The sequence below is a fragment of the Thamnophis elegans genome, chromosome 16 (assembly GCF_009769535.1).
Source record: "Thamnophis elegans isolate rThaEle1 chromosome 16, rThaEle1.pri, whole genome shotgun sequence".
Lineage (NCBI taxonomy): Eukaryota > Metazoa > Chordata > Lepidosauria > Squamata > Colubridae > Thamnophis > Thamnophis elegans.
Genome location: NC_045556.1, coordinates 21,802,876 through 21,828,423, shown reverse-complemented (window position 1 = coordinate 21,828,423; position 25,548 = coordinate 21,802,876). Strand labels below are relative to the sequence as shown.

Below are 25,548 nucleotides of genomic sequence, written 5' to 3'. Positions count from 1 at the left end.
CCCAGAGCATTAGCTTATGTAGGTCTGTGATGGCGAACCTATGGCACACGTCCCACAGGTGGCATGTAGAGCCCTCTGTGGACACGCGAGCCATCGCCCCACCTCAGGTCCACCGCCTCCTGCTGGCCAGCTGTTTTTCGGATCTCTGCCACGTATGTGTGGGAGACGAGGCACATGTGGGAGAAGTGCATGCATGCACGGGGCCATGAGGTACAGTGCGGCCCTCCCTGTGGTCCGTTTTTGCTCCCATGAGGCTGCAGGGAGGCCACCTAGGCACAAAGCATGTCATGGGGGGGAGGGGGTTGCGTGCAAAAGTGCGGGGAGCACAGAGGCGTCACGCACGTATGGACAAAGGGGTGCACGGGAAGGATTGGTGTGCATTGCATTACGGGTGCCAGTGAGTGTGCATGTGCTTTCAGCACGCGATGACAAAAAGGTTAGCCATCATTGACCTAGTTCTGTGATGGTGAACCTGTGGAACGTGGAGCCATATTTGCTGGCGTGCAAGCAGTCAGCTCTGGCACCGCCGGTTCTCTGGGCAGCCCCATAGGCATCCCCATCTTGTTTGTCAGTTCTGCGCATCTGCAGAACAGTTTTTATTGTACTGCACATGTGTGCATCTAGCACAAGCAAACTGGCAGTTGTGGCTGCCGGAACCCACCCCTGCCTGTAACAATTGCTGGGCTGGACACACCGTGTCAACAGCCTCATTGTCCCCTCTCCGTGGCTTTTGGTGCACGCAGCCGAGATGGTTATCCAAGTCAGAAGCTGTCCTGGAGTTTACTGGTTAAGTTAAGCTGAAAAGCTGCTGGATGACTGCCTCTCCCAGCCTGGTCTTTGAATTGCACAGATGTTCACACACAACCAGGTGAAGGAATGAAACCTCTCCCACACGGGCAATATAATAATTAAATATCGATCTACCTACTGCAAAGCCAGAGATGCAGAAACAAGATGTTTTTAGAAGCATTTATTATTAGAAATAGGCCTTTGATTTGCCTTGTCCAAAACTTGCCAACACAGATTCGTAACAAAGTGCCTGCACTGTAAACCGTTAACCTCCCCAACTCCGAATACGTTAACAACCCCCTCTGCCAGGTACCCGGGGGGATGGGGGAACCCTGCTGAAGATTAAGAGGGGTGAAAAATGTTAAATGCCACCACCAAATGCTCTCGCTGCTGAGAAGGAAAATTAGCCCAGAACTTGGGGGATCCAAAACCCATTTTCCGCAATTGGAGAAACAACAAAAACTCCACATAGCCTCGAAAATCCAAAGCTTTTCAGATTGCTGTGAGTGACTCTCACCCAAAGAGATGCAGCTTCATCATCTTCCCTTAATATCCGAATGGCACCTTTCCTAGAATCTAGTACTGTAGATTCAGCATGTTGACATGGTGAGTATTCTTAAACCAGAAACCAACATTTTCAAACCTACAAGGATTTGAATCAGCCCTGTCCTTATTACAAGAGGTCTCTGCTCCCTGGGGTTTTCCTGCAGAGGCCTGCCCTCATTTTAAATTTGTCTGAGATTTTATTACTTGTGCGTCAGGAAGTTTACAGACGATAAAAAATCAAATACAAGAACGCCACTAGGAAGAAGCGGGCAATGAATTTGCCCCTCTAGATTTAGTCATTTTTGCTGTCTGGATGAGGAAAAAAAGTAAAATTGATCCTAACAAACCACTCGGTTCTTTTAAAGCAACAGGAAACTTACTGCTCAGTCTTAACTACGTTTCTAGGTTCTTTAGATCCTCCTCAAGTTGGTGTTTTGGAAATCTCTTTCTGCATCTCTCGGGCGGCAGAGTTTTTGTGCTATTTTCCCCCCCGGAAAGCAGCTTTCTTTTCACTAAAGGGTCTGGGTCTATTTCATAAGAAAGAGATTTTTAGCATGGACCCCCTGTTTAGCTTATCCGAGAAGGGAGTGAGGTGCAAAGGAAAATGTTAGCTGGACGGCTCTATTTTCTGGTGTCAGGCAAGGAAGACATGTGTCATTGCGACTACAAAATTGGTTTTTGGGTTAACAGGCGAAGAAAAGGGTTTGGAAGAGCCCAAAGCCCACCCCCTGCACCCATCTTCCAGGAAGATTAGAAAAAAAAGAGACTCCAATTAGTGCATTTTCCTCTTTTTGGGCCCAAGATGTCGCTGGCGTTGCTTGTACATGTGACGGAAAAGGATAAACGGCGCTGAAAGGAAAAATGGAGGAAGGATGAGTTTTCGTTCTCAAGATCAGAAACCCTAATAAAAACCAAGGAGCCATCCAGGCAGGGTTGCTTAACCTTGTGAACTTTAAGATGGGTGGACTTCAATTCTCAGAATTCCTCAGTTAACATGAGAAACCATCTTGGCAGTATTTCTCAACCTTGGGGACTTTAAGATGGGTGGACTTCAATTCCCAAACTCTCTGGCTGGGGAATTCTGGGAGTTGAAGTCCACCCATCTTAAAGTCCCCAAGGTTGAGAAATAGTGGACAATGAGGATAACAGATTTTCCCAAAGCTGCCACAGAAGAGAGACTCCTCTTGTTCACAACTAGTGGAGCAAGCCAATCTCCTTCCATGCTGCATCATGGCCTCCCAACTGATTTTCTATCTCCCATACTTGTATGAGCTCCATGCATGGCCATTGGTTGCTTGGCATCTTGGTTGTCTTCCTGACCAACAGAGGTCAGGAAAAGGAGGGCGGGAATTGTGTAGATCTCACCGCCAAAACTGTTCTGACTGAGGCTTCCCAAGAGCATGAAGGAAACTCCTGGTCCTGACAAAAAACCCTTTTATTAATTTGCTGTGAATTCCGCTCATTGACATCCAGCAAAGTCTTTCAAGGGAGGATTTACAGTCACAGGCCTCATCTGGCTTGGAGAGCTGCCGGACGGATCTCTGCAAAACTTGGCAAGGAGCCTCGGAGAGTCACGAACCAATGAAGGGAACTAATTGTCTCCTGCAAACTCCACTCCCCTTTCGCTCCTCTTTTATTTCCTCTGGGAGGTGCCATTCATCCTCCACCTGTGGCCTTACTCCCAAGTCAACCCCTGTTCCTCAGCTGTTCCCTTCTTGTCTGGCCACTCTGCGCATGCACACACTGGGAACAGGCTCCAGCTGTTCTTCTGCTTCACTGATGTCTGACTCTGAAGGCAGCTGATAACTGTCAGACGGCCCTGGCCCCCTCTCTGCCTCCGACACAAAGCCCTCATCAGAGCCTTCCCCAGACTCCAGGACTGGCCCATTTTCCTCCCCAACCTCCTCACTGTCTGAATCAGTTGCCAGCTCTGCTGGCGGCCACAATATTATCTGTCTATCTGTTCTATCTCCCTTGTCTATCTTCTGTCTATCCTATCCTATCCTATCCTATCCTATCCTATCCTATCCTATCCTATCCTATCCTATCCTATCCTATCTATCTATCTATCTATCTATCTATCTATCTATCTATCTCTATCTATCTATCTATCTATCTATCTATCTATCTATCTATCTATCTATCTATCATCTATCTATCTATCTATATCTATCTACCTACCTACCTACCTACCTACCTACTCTGTCTGCCTCCCTGCCTGCATAATCCTGCGCTATAGATATTTTCTTCCTCTCCCTCCAGATGCTTTCGATAGAGAATACAAGATGGCTTACGATTGTCTCACCGCGAATCAGGTCAGAGGCGGAGGCGCTGTGACCCAGTCCCTTGATATTTCCAGGGCCAGATTTAAGCACCCTGCGGGCCGGACTCGGCTCGTGGCACTTGCGTTTGACTGCCCTGGTATAGAGGATACCCCTTTGCCCATTGAAAACTCACCTAAGAATAACAAGATGAGATGGAGCTGCAGAAAGACGGAAAACGGGACGGTGACTTTCAGCGGATAATTGAGGGTGAAGCTGAGTTTTCCGGTGCTGTTGAAGATAGGAATGGCCTGGATCACGGCGACAGCTAAAAGCAGAAAGGAAAGAGTTAAAAGGCCCTTTGGAGAAGAGCAAAGAACAAGGGTAGAAACCGAGCTAAGCTTCAGAGGCTTGACAAGGGGGAATAGATGCTGCAAAGTCAACATACACCCTCCAGAGAAAGCTGCCTCAGATAAGGCCAACTCAAGTGCAACCTTCCAGTTCGGCTAACTGCTCACCCTGGGATTTCTGAGTGGTCTCCCGCTCTGAGGGTCCATCATCCCAGCCTTCAGAGCCCAGACAAGGCAACCCAGGGGCTGCCAAGCCAAGACTTCCTTCATGATTTCAAAGTTTCAAATGGAACTTCCCAGTTCGGTCAAACCCTGTGGGATTTCTGAGTGGTCTCCCGTCCATCAACCCAGCTGCTTTGAGCTTCAAAGGCAGGGCAGTGGCTGCCAAGCCAACCTCTCCACAAGCTACAGCTAGTTCTTAACTTATGACTACGACTGGGACCAGAATCTCCACTGCTAATCAAGTTGCCTGTTAAGTGAACCATGACTGATGTTATGACCTTTCTTGCCAAGGCTAAATGAATCACTGCAGTTGTTAAGTGAATCTGATTTCCTCCTTTGACTGGGCTTGTTGGAAGTCAGCCGGGAAAGTTGCAAACAACAATAAAGTAAAACCTGGGATGCTCAAACCATCTTAAATACCAGCTGCCTGAATTCTCATCATGAGACCTTGAGGATGCTGCAACCATTGTAAGTCCCTTTTTTCATTGCTGTTGTAACTTTGAATGGCTGCTTAATGAATGTTTGTAAAGCAAGGACCACCTGCACTTGTATGGAGGGAGGGAGGGAGGGAGGGAGAGAGAGAGAGAGAGAGAGAGAGAGAGAGAGAGAGGAATAATACAAATAGTCCTCGACTTACAACCAAAATTTCTGTTGTCAAGCGAAACATGTTAAGTAAGTTTTGCCCCATTTTACGTGAAATGTCTTGCCACAGTTGTTAAGCGAATCAGTGAGCCGGTTGTTAAGTGAATCTGGTTTCCTCATTGACTTTGCTCGACAGAATGTCACAAAAAGGAATCATGTGACCCCAGGATACTGTGACCGTCATAAATATGAGGCAGTTGCCAAGCACCTGAATTTTGATCATGTGGGACCCTGGGAATGCTGCACTGATCATAAGTGTGAAAAGCCATCATAAGTCACTTTTTCCGGTCACTAAATGTCTCACCAGAGCAGTTTATTCATCCCTATTTCTCCCACGTACCTTCTGCCAATATTCCCAGTGGGTAGAGAGGCATCCATAGGCTGTATCGAAGCCAAGTAAGAATTTTCCATTCTATGTCGATGCTGGAAAGCAAATAGTAGGGATACCTAGAAGGAAACCCACAAATATCGGTCATCTCTCATCACTTACCTGGTTGGTGCAAGGAAATGGAGTGGAGTAGCAACAACCACACCCTACATCTCATTGACCAGCACACTGAAAGTGTTAGATGTTCCTTAGTAAACTTCATGTGTATTTTATAAAGTAAAGGTAAAGTTTGCCCTCGCGCATATGTGCTCGTCGTTCCTGACTCTAGGGGGCGGTGCTCATCTCCATTTCAAAACCGAAGAGCCAGCACTGTCCAAAGACGCCTCCGTGGTCATGTGGCCGGCAGGACTAAACGCCAAAGGTGCACGGAACGCTGTTACCTTCCCACCAAAGGTGGATCCTATTTTTCTACTTGCATTTTTTACGTGCTTTTGAACTGCTAGGTTGACAGAAGCTGGGACAAGTAATGGGAGCTCACTCCATTACACGGTGCTAGGGACTCAAACCGCTGAACTGGGGACCTTTCTGATTGACAAGCTCAACATCTTAGCCTCTGAGCCTCCGTGTCCCTGTGTATTTTATCCAGGCCTTAAAAATCAAGATTAAAAGTGCAAATTAAAATAAAATGGTTAAGTTAAAGTTGCCCAGAAAAGTTGTGTAAGGGGGTTTGGGGGACCCCAAGATGATAATGTAGAGATGGCAACAGGCAAGAATTCTGCAAAGGATTTCAGGCAGAATGGGGGGGGGGGGGTTGCCCCAAATACCTGATGATCTCAATCGTGCTCCAGATGTAGAAGATGAAGAAGACGACTGCTTTGCTCTGCATTTCTTCCACACTTCCAAGAACTACAAACAGTATAAAATTCCTCCCAAAGATCTGGAAAGGGGTCGAAAGAGAGGTCAGGAGTGGGAGGAAGGTTTACCCCTTCCAAGATCAGACGCTTCAAATATACACTCCGAACAAGGAACAAACCTCAGTGGGATTCAGCCAAGCTTTTCATAAGGCTGCTGTCCTCAGAAGTTGGAATGTCTAGGAATTCCCACTTATTTTTGAGATAGGGGAAGCAGATATATTCCTTTTCCCATCATGGAGGTGGGAAAGTTGTTGTGGGAATGATGGAGAATTAGACCTGTGTTGTTAATTCATTCAGCTTCTGTCCCAGAAAAACTATACAGCGTAGGATATAGACATAGACAAAACTAGCAGAATGGCAAAAGTGGCTTCAGGGTATAGAGAATAACTGGGTTAGAAGGGATCTTGGAGGTACAGATAACAGATTAACAGAGTTGGAAGGGACCTTGTAGGTCATCTAGTCCAACCCCCCACCCAAGCAGGAGACCCTACACCATTTCTGACAGATGGCAGTCCAGTCTCTTCTTGAAAGCCTCCAGTGGTGAAGCTCCCACAACTTCCAAAGGCAACTTCTGTTCAATGGGTTGACTATTCTCACTGCCAGAAAATTCCTCCTTATTTCCAGGTTGAATCTCTCCTTGTTCAGTTTCCATCCATTATTCCTTGTCTGGCCTTCAGGTGCCTTGGAAAACAGCTTGATCCCCTTCCTCTCAGTGGCAGCCCCTCAAATATTGGAAGACTGCTATCATGTCTCCCCTGGTCCTTCTCTTCACTAGGCTAGCCATGCCCAGTTCCTGCAACTGTTCATCATATGTTTTAGCCTCCAGCATGAAACTGATATATTATTGACCACAAGGAACTCTCTAGATAGAACAAGGTGTCCAACCTTGGTAATTTTAAAACTTTTGGACTTAGTCAGGCTGGCTGAGGAATTCTGGGAATTGAAGTCCACAGGTCTCAAAGTTTCCAAGGTTGGACACCTCTGCTCTAGAAACAACTTTCCTTAGCTACCCATACCTGGGGCACTACTGTCAGTTACCATAGTCATTTTAGCTGGGGAACATGGGCCTGAGAAGCCTGAGTCCCTTCTGGAAATAGGGCGGCATAGAAATATAATAATAAATTCAAGACACCAGCTCAGGAACCTTGGCAATGTTAAGCTGAGTGGACTGCCTCCCAGAATTTCCCAACCAGCCATACTGGCTGAAGAATTCTGAGAGTTGGAAGTCCACAAGTCTTAAAGTGGCTTAGGCTAGAGACTCCTGCTATTTCAAAAGACACGGGTTCTTTCTGGGACTCCCAAATATGCAGAAATACTTTTTTCCCAAAAAGTCAGATGGAAAATGATACCCTTCTACAAGCCCATCAGAAACAGTGCTGATTGATTCCTCAGCCAGCTTGTGTGAACCAGCTGGGAAAATCTGAGAGCTTGAATTCCATAGGTGCTGGCTGAGGAAATGACCAGGCTGAGAGAAGCATCAAATGTGTCGTCAGTCTCGAGTCCCTTTGTGCCCACATGAGAACTAAGTCCAGCCCTCTTTAAATTCCACTCACTCTTATCTACCACCAATTTGCTTTGACCATTAGTAGTTCAGATTCTTGTTAGTAGTTCAGATTCTTGTAGAGAGCATAAGTTTACAATAAATCTTTATATTCATTTGAACTGCCTGGGCCTCCTAATTTTCCCATGCTTGTCAGGAATTCTGGAAATCCACCCACCCACCCTAAAATAGAACTAGAACTCACCACCTCTTGGCGATTGGCCCAAAGTCACCCAACAGCTTTCCTGCCTAAGGCAGGATTAGAACTCACTACCTCTTTGTGATTCACCCAAAGTCACCCAGCTGGGTTTCATGCCTAAGGCAGGACTAGAACTCACACCGTCCAGATTTCCAGTCTGATATTTTAATCTTTGATTTCCTTTAATGAAGCATCAAAGGCAGGAAGCTTTTGGACAGCTTCAACAAGATAACAAAACTTTGCACATCATTAGATGCCCAAGACTCGCTCAAGAGAATTATTAACAACAGAATGATGTAGTATACAATCCTTTGCCATTTCTACTCTAAGACAGAAAGTATTAAAGAGATATATTGGTTGATCTCTTAAACTGACAAAGTAAACTTTCAGCCAGCCCCATAAAAATGAGTTTTTACACTTTCCAAAGTGGTTTGCAAAAGTATTACCTGGATACAAACAGGAGCTAAAGGAGCTTTGATTAGGCCTATCAAGGTATTCACAATCTCCATCAAGGCCAACGTCTGGCAGAAGTACATCATGTCTGCACTCATGTGGAAAGTATCTGAGAAAGATTCTGCAAAAACATAAGATAGCTACCTGTAATTGGAGTGTGAAGGAAGGAGACCTACTAAATGCAAGGGAATCAGGAATAGATTTCAGACCGATTTTAGGCATCTTGCAAAAGATAACACTGCGGCACCAATTTCCATGGGTTGTGAAGCACCCGTTTCAAATGTTTTGCGCAACCTTATCCAGATAACATGGATTTCAGCTAACATGAAGTTAGAACTTTCCCAGAAGCTCCAACTACAGAAGTTGGAACACGTGACCTGGTGCAGTTCAAACCACAGGCCTCGTAAGGCAACTCCCCCTTGAGCCCATTCTAGTTTCTTGGGCATGGAGACAAGGAGGGGAACCAAAACTGTGCCACTTGCCTTTCCCCAGCATGAACAGCCGGACGGTCATATTCACAAAGATCCAGGAAAATCCCAGGAACTGCACGAGGTTGTACATGAACAAATAGCCCCTCTTCAAGTGTCGGAAAGCTGCAAGGGGTTACAGAACCAAGTTAGCAAAGGATGAAGGGCAGACAACTTTGGATGGCCAACTGCGAAGTGGAGACACTTACGGTCTTTGGGGATTCTGTTCTTGAGACTGATTTTGTTTATCCGCTCTTCTTCCTAGACGTTAGAAAGAGAGAAAGAGACAGCATGAAAACTGGTACGTTCTCATCCAGAAGGGATTCAATCTCGCGGTTGATACATTATTTGTAAATAACTGGCTGCTCTTTGGTATGCCAAATGGATTGGGACACACGACTCAGAAAGCCTTAAAAGGTAAAGCTTCCCCTCGCACATATGTGCTATTCGTTCCTGACTCTAGGGGGCAGTGCTCATCTCCTTTTCAAAGCCGAAGAGCCAGCGCAGTTCAAAGACATCTCCATGGTCATGTGGCCGGCATGACTAAACGCCAAAGGCACACGGAACGCTGTTACCTTCCCACCAAAGGTGGTTCCTATTTTTCTACTTACATTTTTACATGCTTTTGAACTGCTAGGTTGGCAGAAACTGGGACAAGTAACGGGAGCTCACTCCATTATGCAGCGCTAGGGATTCGAACCGCTGAACTGCTGACCTTTCGATCGACAAGCTCAGCGTCTTAGCCACTGAGCCACCGCGTTCCTATTGTCCCAGAAAGCCTTACGGCAGGGCAAATGCAATGTAACGCATGATTTCATATGCCTGCCTTACCAAACCCAGCAGGGGGCATGATCCATCGTCTAGGTCAGGGGTCTCCAACCTTGGTAACTTTAAGCCTGGAGGACTTCAACTCCCAGAGCAAAGCTGGCTGGAGAATTCTGGGAGTTGAAGTCTTCCAGGTTTAAAGTTGCCAAGGTTGGAGACCATTAAGGGCTTGGAATTCAGTGATGGCGAACCTTTTCGGCACTGTGTGCTCAAACTGGAACATGCATTTATGTGAGCGCACACTGGAGAGCCAGAAACGCGAAGACCAGCTGGCCGGCCCACGCATGCCTGTTTTTTGGTGATTTTGGGGCTATTTTCAGGCCGTTTTTCGGGCTGTTTTTGCCCCAAATACAGCCCAGAAAATGGCCCCCAAAAATGGCCTGGTTTTTTGGGCCGTTTTCAGTCTGTTTTCCAGCGCCTATGAATACCAGAAGAGCAGCCAGAGACGGTGCGCGTGCACATAGAAAATGCTGTGCGTGCCACCTCTGGCACCTGTGCCATAGGTTCGCCATCCCAGGCTTAGATTATTACCATCTATGATGCTTATGTGTCAGCTTCCCAGAATGTCATTATTTCTTTAACAATAGTTGGTCGAGTGTTTCTAATGTGGCTGGTACCAGTTGAGTCGTAACTGTTCTTAAACAGCAAAGCTTTGTTTAAAGTAATAGAATGCTGGCTGGGGAATTCTGGGAGTTGAAGTCCACACATCTTCAAGTTGCCAGTGGTTATGGAGCGCCCCTTTATTCCTCGGGGTCTCTAGTGGCATGGCCTCCTTCCCTGCCTTTCCCTTGTTGCTTTTTTCTTTCCTCGGAAGGGCTGGGATCGGGCAGAACCCTTCTCTGCTTTGGGTCTAGGGAGATTCTCAGTCCTCCAGGTTGTGCCTTTTCAAGAGGCCACTGGAATGTCTGCTTTTTCTTTGAAGATGTTTCGTTTCTCATCCAGGAAGCTTCTTCAGCTCTGACTGGATGGTGGGGATAGATGCCTACCTTCAGTCAGAGCTGGAGAAGCTTCTTGGATAAGAAGCGAAATGTCTTCAAAAGAAAAAAACAAAGTCCAGTTGCCTCCTGAAAAAAAAAGCACTTTTGGGACAACCATGACCTGGATGATGGAGAATCCCCATAGACATTGCGGGGTCCTAGGTAGCAGGGCATTTTCTCCCCCCTGAAGAGAGGTTGCCCTTATCCCTGTTGAGCTTCCAGAGGTCCTGAAGACCTGGCTAGGCCAATAGGCCTGAGGGAGTTGATTGACCTAACGAGGTAGGTTGGGTATTTTTAAGACCAAGACCATTGTTAAGATGATTTAAGGCAGGGCCCCCACAATCCACAGGCTGCAACCCACTACCGAGCCCTGGCCTGTTCAGAACTGTGGAAAGGTTGGGCGAGGGTTCACGCAGGCTCCATTTGTGTGAGTAGTGGGTGCAAATGGAGCTGTGTGTAACTGCTCACCCCTCATGTGAAACCATCCTCTCTCCCCCCCCCCCGTCACGCTCCCCACCGGTCCACACAAAGCTGTAAAAGTTGGAGACTGTTGATTTAAGCCACGTGGAAGAGTCCTTTGTTTGTTTAGTGACCATTCAAGGTTCCAACAGCATTCAAAAAAGGGAATTTGTGACCACTTTCACACTAACCACCATTGCAGCTCTCCTTGGTCGTGTGATCAAAATTCAGACATCTACCGTATTTTTCGGACTATAAGATGCACCAAGGTTTCAAATAGGTAAGCCAGGAAAAAATGGTTTTTGCCCTTCCCGGCCCCCAGGAGCACTCCAGGTTTTTTGCCGAAATGGGGGCATTTTTCCCTTCCCCCAGCCCTCCTGAAGCCTGCAGAATGGTTCTGGGGGTGGGGGAAGGCAAAAATGCCCCAGGAGCACTTTGCAGGCTTCGGGAGGCCAAAAATAGTTGTGTTCGATGTATAAGATGCATCAACATTTCCACGCTCTTTTAGAGGGGAAAAAGGCGCCGCTTATGCTCTGAAAAATACGGTATTTATGATAGTGACCGTGTCAAGAGGTCATCTGATCCCCTTTTGTGACCTTCTGCCAAGTCAATGGAGAAGCCAGATTCACTTAACAACCATGTTACTAATTGAACAACTGCAGTGACCGACTTAACAACTGTGGCAAGGAAGGTCATAAAAGGAGGCAAAACTCAGCTGAATGTTTCACTTAGCAGCAGAAGTGTGGGCCTTAATTGTGGTTGTAGCCCAAGGACGATCTGTCCTTCTGTACCGAGGGAGAGGGAGAGGGAGAGAGAGAGAGAGAGAGAGAGAGAAATCACTTTTGCTCAATATAAAGTGGAAACTGGCAAATGTCCCAGGGTTGAGGCTGAGAGGCCCATTTACTTCTCCAAATGCCAAAGATTGAAGTACAAGGTGATAACAAGAGTTGGCAAACTTTTTTCCAAGCCCTGAGCTCCCCTGGATGTCAGCCAAACATTTAAAAACAAAAAAAGCAAAAACAATCTTGCAAGATTTTGGTGATTTGGCATCATCTCAACTGAGTACTAACTTGTCCAGAAATTTCAGAATTGTGAAATTTTACCAGAGCTTACACAAGAACCACAGGCATTGCACAAGATGGGTTAATTCTGAAAGAGTTGGGTTTCTTTCTTTTTTTTCATTCTACTTTTTAATCTAATGCAGATGCCAGCTAAGAGTTACCTGGGGGCAAATTCATCATGTTATATCTGATGGTTGCACTGGTTTTCAATTGCAAGACTTAAGAGACATAATCCAAAGCATTTTTTTTATACCTGGGCAGAGGGCCCCACTTAAGGACAGGGTTCCCCAACTATGGCAACTTTTAAGATCCGTGGACTTCAATTCCCGGAACTCCGCATTTATTAGCATCATGACTTACGACTGTACAGACATGCTCCATTATGGTCGTAAGTCGAGGACTACCTGCAGAATGCTTATTACAGCACGTGATGGGAGGGTTTAGACCAGTGGTGAAATCTAATTTTTTTTACTACCGGTTCTGTGGGCGTGGCTTGGTGGTGGTGGTGGTCATGTGACTATGTAGTCATGTGACTGGGGGATCAAAAGACAGAAACTCACTTTAACAATGTCCTGCTAGAGCAGGGTTGGACTAGATGACCTCCAGGTCCCTTTCAGCCCTGGATTATTCTCTGAAGCTGCGTCTAGTGCCAGGATTGTAGTCTTCCCTTCCTCTCCTTTTTCTCTCCCTCCCTTTCTCTTTCCTTCTCCCTTCTTTCTTTCTCTCTGTCTCTCTCTCTCTATTTCCTTCTTTCTTTCTCAGCACTCCCCGTTTTTTCTCTAGTAGGCCTCAGGGAAGCCTGCTTGGAGCAAAAATGGACCCCCACCCCCACCCACCCATTTTTGGCTGTGCAACGTGCAATCGAAGGTTTTGGGTTTTTTTACTTTTTTTTAGTATTTTTTACTACTGGTTTGGGCGAACCAGCTCGAACTGATAAGATTTCACCCCTGGTTTGGATAGACCCGACAGGTGGGCTCTGGGCTGAAAATCTCTTTGCTTAATGTCCACCAGAGGAGTCCTCTCTTCCCGACGTTCTTATTAATAAAGCCGTGTCAGCCACCTGCCCTCACCTTGGCCTTCAGTTCCAACTCGGCATCCGATTCGTCCAGCCATCGGTCAAAATCTGGAGCGAGGAACAGCGGCCGCTTCTCCTGCTTGGTCAGTCTCTCCCACCAGTGGCTCTCCTTCTTCTTCACTGTGATATTCAGCTGCCTCTGAGTCACTTTGCACACCGGCTGAAAGAGGAGGAGGGGGGAGAAAACAGACCCTCGTTTAAGGAAAAGGGGCTTCGGTGAGAATGCACAATAGAAAAAAAAATAGGCATTAATATCTACCCTTTATTGTTCTGTCAGAATATTCCTCCTTATTTCCAGGTTGAATCTCTTCTTGTTCAGTTTCTATCCATTATTTCTTACCTGGCCTTCGGGTGCTTTGGAGAATAGCTTCACTCCCTCCTCTCTGTGGCAGCCCCTCAAATATTGGAAGACTGCTCTCCTGCCTCCCCTGGTCCTTCTCTTCCCTACACTAGTCATGCCCAGTTCCTGAAATTGTTCATTGTATGTTTTAATCTCCAGGCCTTTTGATCATCTTAAATAGATTTAGATTAACAGACTTGGAAGGGACCTTGTAGGTCATCTAGTCCAACCCCCAAGCAGAGACCCTATACCATTTTTGACAGATGGCAGTCCAATCTCTTCTTGAAAGCCTCCAATGATGAAGCTTCCACACCTTCTGAAGGCAACTTCTGTTCCATGGGTTGATTGTTCTCACTGTCAGAAAATTTCTCCTTATTTCCAGGTTGAATCTCTCCTTGGTCAGTTTCCATCCATTTATTCCTTCTCTGGCCTTCAGGTGCCTTGGAGAATAGCTTGACTCCTTCCTCTCTTTGGCAGCCCCTCAAATATTAGAAGACTGCTATCCTGTCTCCCCTGGTCCTTCTCTTCCCTAGACTAGCCAGGCCCAGTTCCTGCAACTGTTCATTGTATGTTTTAGCCTCCAGCATGAAACTGATATATTATTGATTGCAAGGAACTCTCTAGAACTGTGATGGCAAAATTATGGCACACAGTCCTCTCTGTGGGAACGTACAACATCACCAGCTGCTCTTCCAGGTTCCGTTGTGCACATGTGTGCCATACAACTGGTCCGATGCACATGTGCACTGGCCAGTTGCTCTCTGTTGGGTTCTGGCATGTGCATGGAAGATGGCCAGCTAGTCTTCACAAAAAGACCAGCTGGCCGCGCACATGCTTATGCCGGAACATGAAAAAGAGCAGCTGGCTGGTGCACATGTGCGCAATGGAACCTGGAAGAGCAGCTGGCGATGGCACACATGCCATCATGGACCCTTGGAAGACACCAGCTCTGGAAGGCTGCTGCATGATCCAGAAATAACTTTCAAATCAAGATCTATAAAGCATTCTGGTTTTACCCAGGAACAAGTTAGTTCCTCATGAGACTGAGGTCAGGAAAAGAAACAGCTTCTCCAGAAGCAAGGTTATTCTGTGTCGGATGGGTTGTGTACAAACACACACACACACACCAACAAGTCGCTGTTTTGGTGACTGGTCAGTTGAATTTAAAGGTGGTACAATTACCAAAAGTGTGCCCGATCAGGCTTTTTCCTAATGTTCCCCTGGATTTTGTAAATTTTATTTATTACAATTGGGTTTGCCTTGTGTTCATTTCTAATTGAGCCAACCATTGGCCTGTATTTCCCAGGATTCTTAAATTTCACTCCAGACAGTTAGAAAAATAGAAATAGAGATAGAAAAATAGAAGAAATAGAAATGTAGAGTAGAGTAGAGTAGAATAGAATAATCTCACAACAGAAATTGTCGGCTCATTTGGAGTCATAAGTTGAGGACTATCTGTACAAAGTAATATAAAGGAAGAAAAAAGAAAAAGAAATCACAGAAAAAGCAAGAAATGGAAGAAAATGTTGAAGAAAAACAGGGGGAAAAAAGATACAGCAAAGTGGCTTCCAATAGTCTTCACAGCTATAATAAATTCAAATATCTTTTAATCTCTCTCTTTCCATTAACTTACTCTTCTTTCTGCATCCTATCTGATCCTCAAAACCATAAATCATAATTATTATTTTTTGACATTTTCATGCAAAAGGTCTTTAAGGAGTTTCCAGTCACCAATAACTGTAGATACTGCCTTTTTTCCTAATAAAAAGCCCATTTATTCATTGCAGCAAAACCTGCCAACTTCACTCTGCGTAGTGGGTGGTGCCCAATCTTTCCACCTCTGCACACCTAGTAATCTCGCCATGTACTCTATGAGCCTCCTGCCCTTATTGCTGACCGCACAATCCTGCCTACAATTTGCTGGGCCTGAAATGGGTTTACTCAGTGGGCAAACTTCATAAGCCACATTCACGAGAGGCTGGAATGACCAGAATTTCTAGTCTGGGTGCAAATATGATTGAGCAATTCAGGGGAGCCAATTCTATCTGCAGGGCGGCTGGATCTCCACGCCTTCCAATGCAATTGTGGTTGTTATGTGTCCACCTGGCTTGTCCCCAAAGAACCAAAGCTTCTGAAATAAAACCTAGATCCAGTTCTACAGGCATAAGATCCCTGGAAAAACCAGTTGGGCTTTGCAGAGATGTGATGTTTGATAAAGACTCTTGCTGCAATGTTCTGTTACACAGGGGTTTCCAACCTTGGCCTCTTTAAGATGGGTGGACTTCAACTCCCAGAATTCCTCAGCCAGTCATGCTGTTCTGACCTAGGCTTCCCCAGCAGCACAAAGCCGAGTTCTCGTCCCAATAAACCCCTTTTATTTAATTGACAGTGAATTCCTCTCCTCCAAAGTCTTTCCTCTCCCACCGTCTTTCAGGATAGTTAATTACCAACCTTTATCAGACTTGGAGAGTGGCCAGGCCAATATCTTTCAGATGTTACGATACTTGGCAAGAATGTAGGAATGAACTTATTGTCTCCTGCAAACTCCACTACCCTTTCACTCCTCTTTTATTCCCTCTGGGAGGGGCCATTCATCGTCCACCTGTGGCCTTACTTCTAAATCAACCCCTGTTCTTTAGCTGTTCCCTTCGTCATGCACACATTGGGAACAAGCTCCAGCTCTTCGTCTGCCTCACTGATGTCTGACTCTGAAGACAGCTGATAACTGCCAGACGGCCCTGGCCATCTCTCTGTCTCCGACACAGAGCCCTCATCAGAGCCTTCCCCAGACTCCAGGACTGGCCCATGTTCCTCTCCAACCTCCTCACTGTCTGAATCTGCTGCCAGCTCTCCTGGTGGGCCACAAACACATGCTGGCTGAAGAATTCTAAGAGTTGGAAGTTCACAAGTCTTCAAGTGGCCAAGGTTGGAGACCCTGAAATATGCAGAAATATATTTTTTTCCCAAAAAGGCAGATGCAAAATGTTACCTTCCTACAAGTCCATCAGGAACGGTGCTATGCATTACTGAATTTAGTTATTGCTGCTTTTTAAATGATTTGCTTGTATTAAATAACTTAGTGTTTATTAACTTCGGCAACATTTAAGATGGGTGGACTTCAACTCCCAGAATGCAGGCTGGCTAAGGCATTCTGGGAGTTGAAGTCCACACATCTTAACGTTGCTCAGGTTGAGTAACAATGAACTGGCTGATACTTTGAACACTGTATCAGATCAAAGAGGTCGAAGTTCATTCTGGGCTCACTCTGTGCTAATACGTAATTGTCCTCCTGCTATTGTTTAATTTGGCGAGTTAAAAACCAATCGACTTCATTCATTCAGCCTGCTTAGCATTAACACAAGATGTATTTATGTAGGACAAGGGGCAAAAGGCTGGCTTAGCGTTTTCTGCTTTCATGCTTTTGGGGATCTCCAAAAAACCACTCTTGATGTGTGAACTTGACCTTGTGAGTTGAGCCGGAGAGATGCATTTATAGGTCTATAGAAATCAAGTGGCATGCCGGAAGTCCTCGAGTTACAACAGCTCAATAAGTGACCCTGGAAGTTACAAAGTCACTGAAAAAAGTGACTTATGACCATTTTCCACCCTTAGCACCACTGTAGCATCCCCATGGCCATATGATTTGCATTCAGATAACTTGACAACTGACTCATATTTATGACGGTTGCAATACCCTGCACTATCCATACTGGTTGCAACAGGATCCGGAACCCACCACTGATATGATCCCTTTTTGCGCCCTTTTGACCAGCAAAGTCAATGGGGAAGCCAGATTCACTTAACGACCGGGTGACTAACTTAAGAAATGCAGTGATTCACTTATCAATTGAAAGGTTGTAAAACCTTATTAAGATAGGTTGTAAAATGGAGCAAAATTCACTTTAACATATTGTCTCGGTCAGCAACAGAAGTTGTGAGGACTACCTGTACAATTGAAAAGTAACTGAATTTATTTAACTGTGCTCTGACAGTCCCAAAATAAAATCATGGGCACCTTTTAAATACTGATATTTGTTTTTATTAGACAACAAGTACTGAACTCTTACCTGAGGATTTACTGGTTCCAGGAACTCAATCTGGAATGTGTAAATATTGTCTCCTTTAGCTCCATGGCCCTGGGCTAGAAAACCAAAAATATACATCCTATTTTTACCAATTCTAGAAAAGCAATTGTATAACTGTAGAGAATCGGATCCTTCTCTAATGAGACAGTTTGAGGCAGTTTCTAAGGAGGAAGTTTCTAAGGAGGCTTTCCAAATTAAATGTCAAAATGTCACATTTCTCTTGAAAAAGGGGGTGGCGGAACAGCAGCACAGAGAGGAGGAGGAACTCGGAGAAAAAAGCATAATTTTGAGATTGTTTTGGGAAATAATTGTTAATCATTCAGGCTTGAGCCCTGGCACGAATATAGACACAAGACAGAAAGCGAATCAATCAATTAAACAATCAATCAGAATAGAGCTAGAAGGGACTTTGGAGGTCTTCTAGTCCAACCCTCTGCTCAAGTAGGAAACCCCGTACCATTACAATCAATCAATCAATTAATCAATCAGAATAGAGCTGGAAGGGACCTTGGAGGTCTTCTAGTCCAACCCCCTGCTCAAGTAGGAGACCCCGTACCATTCCAATCAATCAATCAGAATAGAACTGGAAGGGACCTTGGATGTCTTCTAGTCCAACCCCTTGCTCAAGCTGGAGACCTTGTAACATTTCAAATACTGTATTTCCATGAAAATAAGACAGGGTCATGTTCTTTTGACCCCTAAAATGAGCGCTTGGCCTTATTTTTTGGGATGTCTTATTATTTTTGAGGTGCAGGAGGCGGTGAGTGTGGTCACCGCATGGCTGCTGCTGCATTGCAATATTTTCGGGGAGGGCTTATTTTCAGGGGAGGGTTTATTTTAGCGCATGCACTCAAAAGCCCGATTGGGCTTATTATCCAGGGAGGTCTTATTTGGGGGGGAAAGGGTGGGTGGCTGTCCAGCCTCGTCGTCAAAACCTCCAGTGATCAATCAATCAGAATAGAGTTGGAAGGGACCCTGGAGGTCTTCTAGTCCAGCCCCTTGCTCAAGCAGGAGACCCCCAAACCATTTCAGATTTCAAATTCTACAAAGTCAAATGGTTCTTTTTTCTTTCTTTCAATACTTTCAAAAGCTTTCCTTCGACAGCACAAGGGCCTCTGTGAAATGCGGGAGGGCAGGTTTTGCAAAACAATTCAAAGGCACTTTTTTCCCACAGCAAATAAACATTTACATAACAGTCCCAGATGACAGTGAGCTCCTCCTGTTCTTAAAATCCAACATCAAAAGGAGTTACGGTTATCTTAACGCTGATCAAAAAAAAACAGGCCCGGTATGAAAATTTTACGATCTTATTTAAATGAGGCCATAGACGGCATCTGTTTGAAAAATCCGGAACAAGGATGTTGGGAATAATACATTGTTTGTTCGGTGATTCCAATAACAGGTATTCCTCAATTTACGATGATTCATCGTTACAACGGTACTGAAAACAGGGACTCATGACCGATTTTTATGCAGCATCCTATGGTCACAGGGTCAAAATTTGGACACTTGCCAACTGTCATGTGATCCCCTTTTGAGAGCCTTTGACAAGAAAAAGTCAACGGGAAAGACTTAACAACCATGTTACTAAGTTAACAATTGCAATTGCGGTGATTCTTGTAACAACGGTGACAAGAAAGATTGTAAAACGGGGCAAAATTCACTTAAGAACTGTCTCACCTTGCAACAGACATTTTGGCCTCCATTGAGGTTGTTAAGTCTATGACTATTTACATTATGCCAGTTTCCTTGGGGAACACATCCGTTGTGTTGCATAAATTATCATACACGGATCAGGGCAGGGGTCTCCAACCTTGGCAACTTTAAGCCTAGCGGACTTCAATTCCCAGAAAGATTTGCTGGCTGGGGAATTCTGGGAATTGAAGTTTGCCAGGCTTAAAGTTGCCAAGGTTGGAGACCCCTGCATCAGGGGACATATTTTATGCATCCGGATTCAGTGGAATAGCAACCCAGAACAAGATAATCTTTGAGGGAAGTGCGAGAATTAAATCAGGATCAATAAATTTGTAGGCAGGTTGTTTATCTCTCCCTAGAAATGCAATCTTAAAATCCCAAGAATCTTAAATCGTCAAAATGAATCCTTGAGTGGTTTTGGAAACGCTAATTTTACCTTGAAAGGATCTGGGCTTGTAGCGTGACGAACTCCCTGGAAATTATTACTCCTGACGGTTTCTTTATAATGTATCGTTATAATTTATAACGCCTTTATACTTGTCATTTTATAAATTGAAATGCTTTTTTTCTCTGAAAGATATTTTTCTATGAGGAAATAGAGGAAATTGGTTTACCTTTAAAATGGAGCACATTGTCCGTAATAGTAATTTCAGGATCCTGGGAAAAAAAGGAATAAAGATGGTTACTTACCTTTCAATTACAGGAGGAGGAGGAGGAGGAGGAGGAGGAGGAGGAGGAGACTGATGTGTCTTTGATGCTCTCTGAGCTTGCTTGTTTTCTTCCAGACATTTCATTATCCAACAAGGTAACATCTTCAGTGCAAAAGGGAGTGAGGAGTTGTGGAGAGGAGTAGGAGGAGGGAGGAGGGGAAGATATGAAGAGGAAGAGGAGGAGGAGGCAGAAGAAGAAGGAGAAGAAGAAGAAGAAGAAACCCTGAGCTGTCCTTGGTGCTCTCTTGAAGTTGCTTGTTTTCGTGCAGACATTTCACGACCCAAACAAGGTAACATCATCAGTGCTAGTAAGGAGTGATGTTAATTCCAAGGTCAACATCAGTCCAACAATCCCATAAACAATATCCCAATCAAGAAACTGCCAAAAAGGCAACAGTAAACAGCCCAACCAAAGGGCCTCTAAAGACCCCACCAACACTGAACAGGCAAGGCATCAGAAGATAAACAGACAGCAAACCACACTCCTTGCCAGCACTGATGATGTTACCTAGTTTGGGTCATGAAACGTCTTCAAGAAAACAATCAAGCTCAGAGAGCATGAAGGATCTCTAATAATTTTATTCTTCTCTGGCTGGCATTCTCCTTTGCAGCCTCTTTCAGGCTATTTGGGACAAGAAAGCAACAAATCCTTTCATAGCTACAAGGCCGGATCTTACAGGAAAACGTGGGAGCAATTTTCCATGCGTTTTGGATTCCCACATACGTAGGTTGTTTTTTTTTAAAGTACATTAAAAGAAAGAGTGGAAGGGAGGCGTTTCAGCCGTCTGCCCTGGCGGCTTCCCCTCCTCTGCAAAAACCTCTGAATCAAGGGTAGGGGTAGCTTTGCTCCCTTCCAGATCCCGCTTGCCAGGATCTTTGCAAGGCTCATCAAATAAGTGTGACCCAAGGAGGAGGGGGTCCTAACTTACCGTCCTGCATGCATATGGTTTCCCCCATCTTCCCCTTCTCCTTTTGGGGCATTTCTCTCCCCCTCCCCTTTTCTAGCCAAGCCTAAGCAGGCCCCACTGAAGCCTAGGAGGCTCCTGCACGGACCCCTAGAAAGACCCTGGGGCAAAAGGCACATCCTCTTTCATCCCCAGCTCACCCCCCAGGAAGCGTAGTCAGGTCCAGGGCACCCAAAGGCATCATCAATGCCCCACCTGCCCTGCGGGGGATGCCATCCATGCAAAGCCCACCACTGTCCTTGCTCACAGCACCCCCTCCCACCCAGGAAGCTGCAGGGCAGTGCCAGCCCCAGGGCTTGGCATGCATTGGAAGGGGTGGGGTGGGGGCTGATGCATGCAGGGTACCAAATGGGGGTCCCCCTCCCTCCCGCCCCCTCCCCACGCGTGCTTTTCCCACTGGGCGCATTTGAGGGGAGGGGCAGGCGAGGCGGTTTCGGATGGCGGGTCTAGCCAAGCCCCCCCAAAAAATTTCCCACCCGGGGGCAGCCCCCCTCCTTCCCCTTCCCCTCCCCAGGGTCACCTGCACGTCGCTCAGCTCCACGCGCAGGTAGAGCTCGGGATGCCGCTGCGCCCAGTGCACCTGCGGGGTCAGGCTCGCCATCGCGCCGGCCAGGCGGGAAGGAAGCAGCCGGGGAGGCGGCGCCAAAGGCGGGGAGGCGGCGGCGGCGCTGCGGGCCGGAGGAGGCGGAGGAAGGGAAGACGGGAGGCCGGGCAAGTCCCCCGCCCGGCGGCCGCCCCGCCGAGAGCGCCTCTCCTGCCGCGGCGGCCGCACTCCTCGCCCAGTAAGTGCCGCTGCAGCCGGGAGGCGCCGGGCCGGGGCAAGGCGGGGGGCTCCGGGGGGCGCTGCACGAGTCCGGCCGGGGGTCTCCTGGGCTGGCAGGCCACGGGCGGCGCTGCCAGGCTCGGGCACCCCAAGGCAGGGCGAGGGGCTTTTCTGGGGCGCTGACTAAGCCCGGCCGGGGGTCTTTCTGGGCAGCGATGCCAGGCTGAGACACCTATCAGGAGGGAAGGCAGGGCGAGGGGCGAGGGGGTCTCCCGGGCAGCGGGGGTCTCCTGGGCAGCCCCGCTGGGCACTGGCAGGCCACGGGCCGCTGTCAGGTTGGGCACCCGAAGGCTGCCGGCGGGCGCTGACTCAGCCCCTGTAGGGCACCCCCTGGGCAGCAATGCTTGGGCAGGGCGAGGGGCTCCGCGAGGGTCGCTGGTGAAGCGCGGCCGGGGGTCGTTCTGGGCAGCTATGCCAGGCTTGGGTACCTGACTGGAGGGAAGGGAGGGCGAGGGGCTGTCGGGGGGCAGAAGGGGGCACTGACTAAACCCGGCTAGGGTTCCCTCCGGGCAGCGATGCCAATCTCGGGCACTCTGGCAAGAGGGAAGCCAGGCCAAGGGGCTTCTGGGCGGCATCGGGGGTCCACTGGACAAGCCTGGGCAGGGGTCCTTCTGGACAGCGCCGCTGGGCACTGACAGGCCACGGGGGACGCTTCCAGGCTCGGGCACCCGAAGGCAAGGCGAGGGGCTGTCGGGGACATTGACTAAGCCCTGGTAGGGTTCCCCTTGGACAGTGGTGCCAGGCTTGGGCACCCGGCAGGAGGAACGGCAGGGGCTCCGCGGGGGTCGCTGATGAAGGCCGGGCGGGGGTCTTCTGGGCAGCCCCGCTGGAAACTTGCAAGCCCCGGGAGCTCTGCCAGGCTCGGGTGCCCCAGCCAGACTGCGGGAAGGGGGGGGGGTCAGAGGGAGACCCCCGGGGTAGATTGCACCCCACTCCTCCCTTAAATAGCTCCAGGCGGAGACTCCCTCGGGCTACCCCCAGGGGCTTCCCCTGCAGCTGTGGGCACCGCTCTCAGCTTGGCCTTCCTCCGTGCCCGGCGGGGGCGGTGTGGGCAGGAGGGCGGTGGGGGGGGAGGCGGCTCCGGGGCGGGGGGAGCGGAAGCAGCAGCCCCGGGCAGGGTCGGGAGGAAGCCGCAGCAGCAGCCGCAGCAGCCGCGGGCGAGGCCAGGCGAGGTAGTGCCCTTCGCAGCAGCCGAGCAGGCGGCTTCTCTGCTCCTCGCCCAGCGGTGGGGGTAGGGGGAGACCAGGGGCGGTGGGTGTGTGCCAGGCTGGGTGGGGACGACCAGGCACCGACTTTGCAAGACACCTCCCTCCGGAATTTATGGAGGGTATCCTCCCAGGCTGCCCCCATTGGTGGTTGCATGGCTGCTTCCAGCCATGCCAAGTTCTGGACAAGCTGGCATGGAGCTGCCAGTTCTGGAATCTCATCATAGACCCCTCTGGTGCAAGTTACTTATCCCCCAGCACGAAGGGGGCTCCCTCCAGGATCTCTAAAATTCCCTATCCACATGGGACCCAATCCTAATTCTAATCCTATGCATAATCTATGACATTGGGTGGCAGAGGCCATATAATAGCCCCTCCCTGTCAGTTTCCTGCCCCCCCAGCCCTAAGGGGGCTCCCTCTAGGATCTCTACAATTCCCTATCCACATGGGACTCCATCCTAATCCTAACCCTATGCATAACCTATGGCATTGGGGGGTGGAGGTGGCATGGGGCATATAATAGCCCCCCTGTTGGTTTCCTGCCCCCCCCCAGCCCTAAGGGGCTCCTGCAGGGGTCTCTAAAATTCCCTATCCACATGAGACCCCATCCTAACACTATATCTAATCCATGGGATGGGAGACATAGGGCATATCATAGCCCCCCTCGTCAGTTTCCTGTCCCCAGCACTAAGGGGAACCTGCAGAATCTCTTAAGATTTGCCACCCAGGTGCCCTTTCCATTTGGGGCATCAAACCTGAGCATGAAAAGTCACACCAGTGGTCTCATTTCCCCGCACCCCTCTCCCCTCTTTTCTGAACTACAGGTAATAAATAGTTCACTTAACATCCACAATCAGGACCAGAATTGACTCCATAGTTAAGCGAGTTGCGCCCGATTTAACAACCTTTATTTCCAAGCTTCTTCAGAGAATCACTGCTGTTGTTAAGCTAATTGCGCAGTCATTAAGTGAATCTGAGTACTCCCATTGACTTTGCTTGTCGGAAGCCAGCTGGGAAGGTTATAGATGGTGATCATGTGACCTTGGGACACTGCATCCTTCACAAATACTGTGCCGATTCCCAAGTGCCCAAATTCTCATCATGTAACTATGCGGATGTTGGCACAATCATAAGTGCAAGATTTGGTCATAAGTCACTATTTTCAGTGCCATCATAACTTCAAACAGCCACTAAACAAATGGTTGTAAGCTGAGGATTACCCATATTAATTAAAATGCAATTTAAACATAGAAAATCTATGCTATGTTTGGTGGGATAATTTACCCCCAGGCCCTATTAAAAGGATACACAAACAGACCAGTTATGACTTGGTTTGTGCTTATAGTTTAATGCATGTCGGTTTGGTCAACTCTCATTAAACTGTATTAAACTGTAACAAAAGCATTGAACTATGTAACTCAACAAAGCCATAAGTCAGTATCATCATTAATTCATAATTAGTTTAATTGTTCTCATCGTTAGAAAATTTCTCCTAGAACTAAGGAGAAATTTCCTAACCGGAGGAACAATTAACCAGTAGAACGGCTTGCCACTAGAAGTTGTGGGTGCTCCATCACTGGAGCCTTTTAAGAAGAGATTGGACAGGCATTTGTCCTGAATGGTGTTGGGTCTCCTGCATGAGCAGGGGGTTGGACTAGAAGACCTCTGAGGTCCCTTCCAACACATTCTATGTTCAGGTCTTTGCCTGTGTTTCCACAAGGCTACCAACCTAAGCTAAGCCATTTTCTGGGGTTGCTTGCACAAGTTGTGGGAGCTTCATCACTGGAAGCTTTCAAGAAGAGTCTGGACTGCCATCTGTCAAAAATGGTGTAGGGTCTCCTGCTTGGGTGGGGGGTTGGACTAGATGACCTACAAGGTCCCTTCCAACTCTTTTACTATGTTAAATATATGGTACTCTCAACAAACCCAGTGGGCTGCATTCAGACAATCAGAGTGAATAGAGTAGAGTAGAGCGAGAGTAGAGTAGAACAGAACAGAACAGAATAGAATTCTTTATAGGCCAAGTGTGATTGGACACAATCCTATGCTCTCAGTGTACATAAAAAGACAAGATTCATCAAGAATCATAAGGTACAACACTTAATGATAGTTACAGGGTACAAATAAGCAATCAAGAAAAAATATCGATATAAATTGTAAGGATACAAGCAACAAAGTTACAGTCCTGCAGTCATAAGTGGGAGGAGATGGGTGATAGGAACGATGAGAAGACTAATAGTAATAGTAATGCAGCCTTAGTGAGTAGTTTGACAGTGGTGAGGGAATTATTTGTTTAGCAGAGTCATGGCGTTCAGGAAAAAACTTCTTGTGTCTAGTTGTCTTGGTGTGCAGTGCTGTATAGTGTCGTTTTCGAGGCTAGGAGTTGAAACAATTTATGTCCAGGATGTGAGGGGTCTGTACAGGTCCTCAGTGGAAGGCAGGTTGGTAGCCATTGTTTTTTCTACAGAGCTAATTATCCGTTGAAGTCTGTCTGTCTGGTTGGGTTGGAGAGCAAACCAGACAGTTATGGAGGTGCAGATGACAGACTCAATACTTCCTCTGTAGAACAGAATCAGCAGCTCCTTGGACAGTTTAAGCTTTCTGAGTTGGCGCAGAA

General features: G+C 47.3%; 2 protein-coding genes across 2 annotated transcripts in view; one reads left to right on the top strand and one right to left on the bottom strand.

Moving 5' to 3' along the window:
• Nucleotides 1-1,544: 1,544 nt before the first annotated feature.
• Nucleotides 1,545-21,558, bottom strand: HACD3 (3-hydroxyacyl-CoA dehydratase 3). The gene is made up of 11 exons (XM_032232612.1): nt 21,424-21,558; nt 19,843-19,885; nt 17,516-17,589; nt 13,104-13,268; nt 8,921-8,972; nt 8,727-8,837; nt 8,238-8,365; nt 5,963-6,075; nt 5,151-5,257; nt 3,793-3,924; nt 1,545-2,184 (listed from the first exon to the last, which is right to left on the bottom strand). The coding sequence occupies exons 1-11, from the start codon at nt 21,502-21,504 to the stop codon at nt 2,108-2,110; spliced, it is 1,083 nt and encodes a 360-aa protein (XP_032088503.1). The 5' UTR covers nt 21,505-21,558; the 3' UTR covers nt 1,545-2,107.
• A 19-nt stretch (nt 21,559-21,577) lies between these two features.
• The window catches only part of DPP8 (dipeptidyl peptidase 8), a 40,947-nt gene continuing 36,976 nt past the window's right edge, over nt 21,578-25,548 (top strand). Inside the window, 1 exon segment of the mRNA XM_032232609.1 lies at nt 21,578-21,685. The gene's annotated coding sequence lies outside the window, so the exon portion shown is untranslated.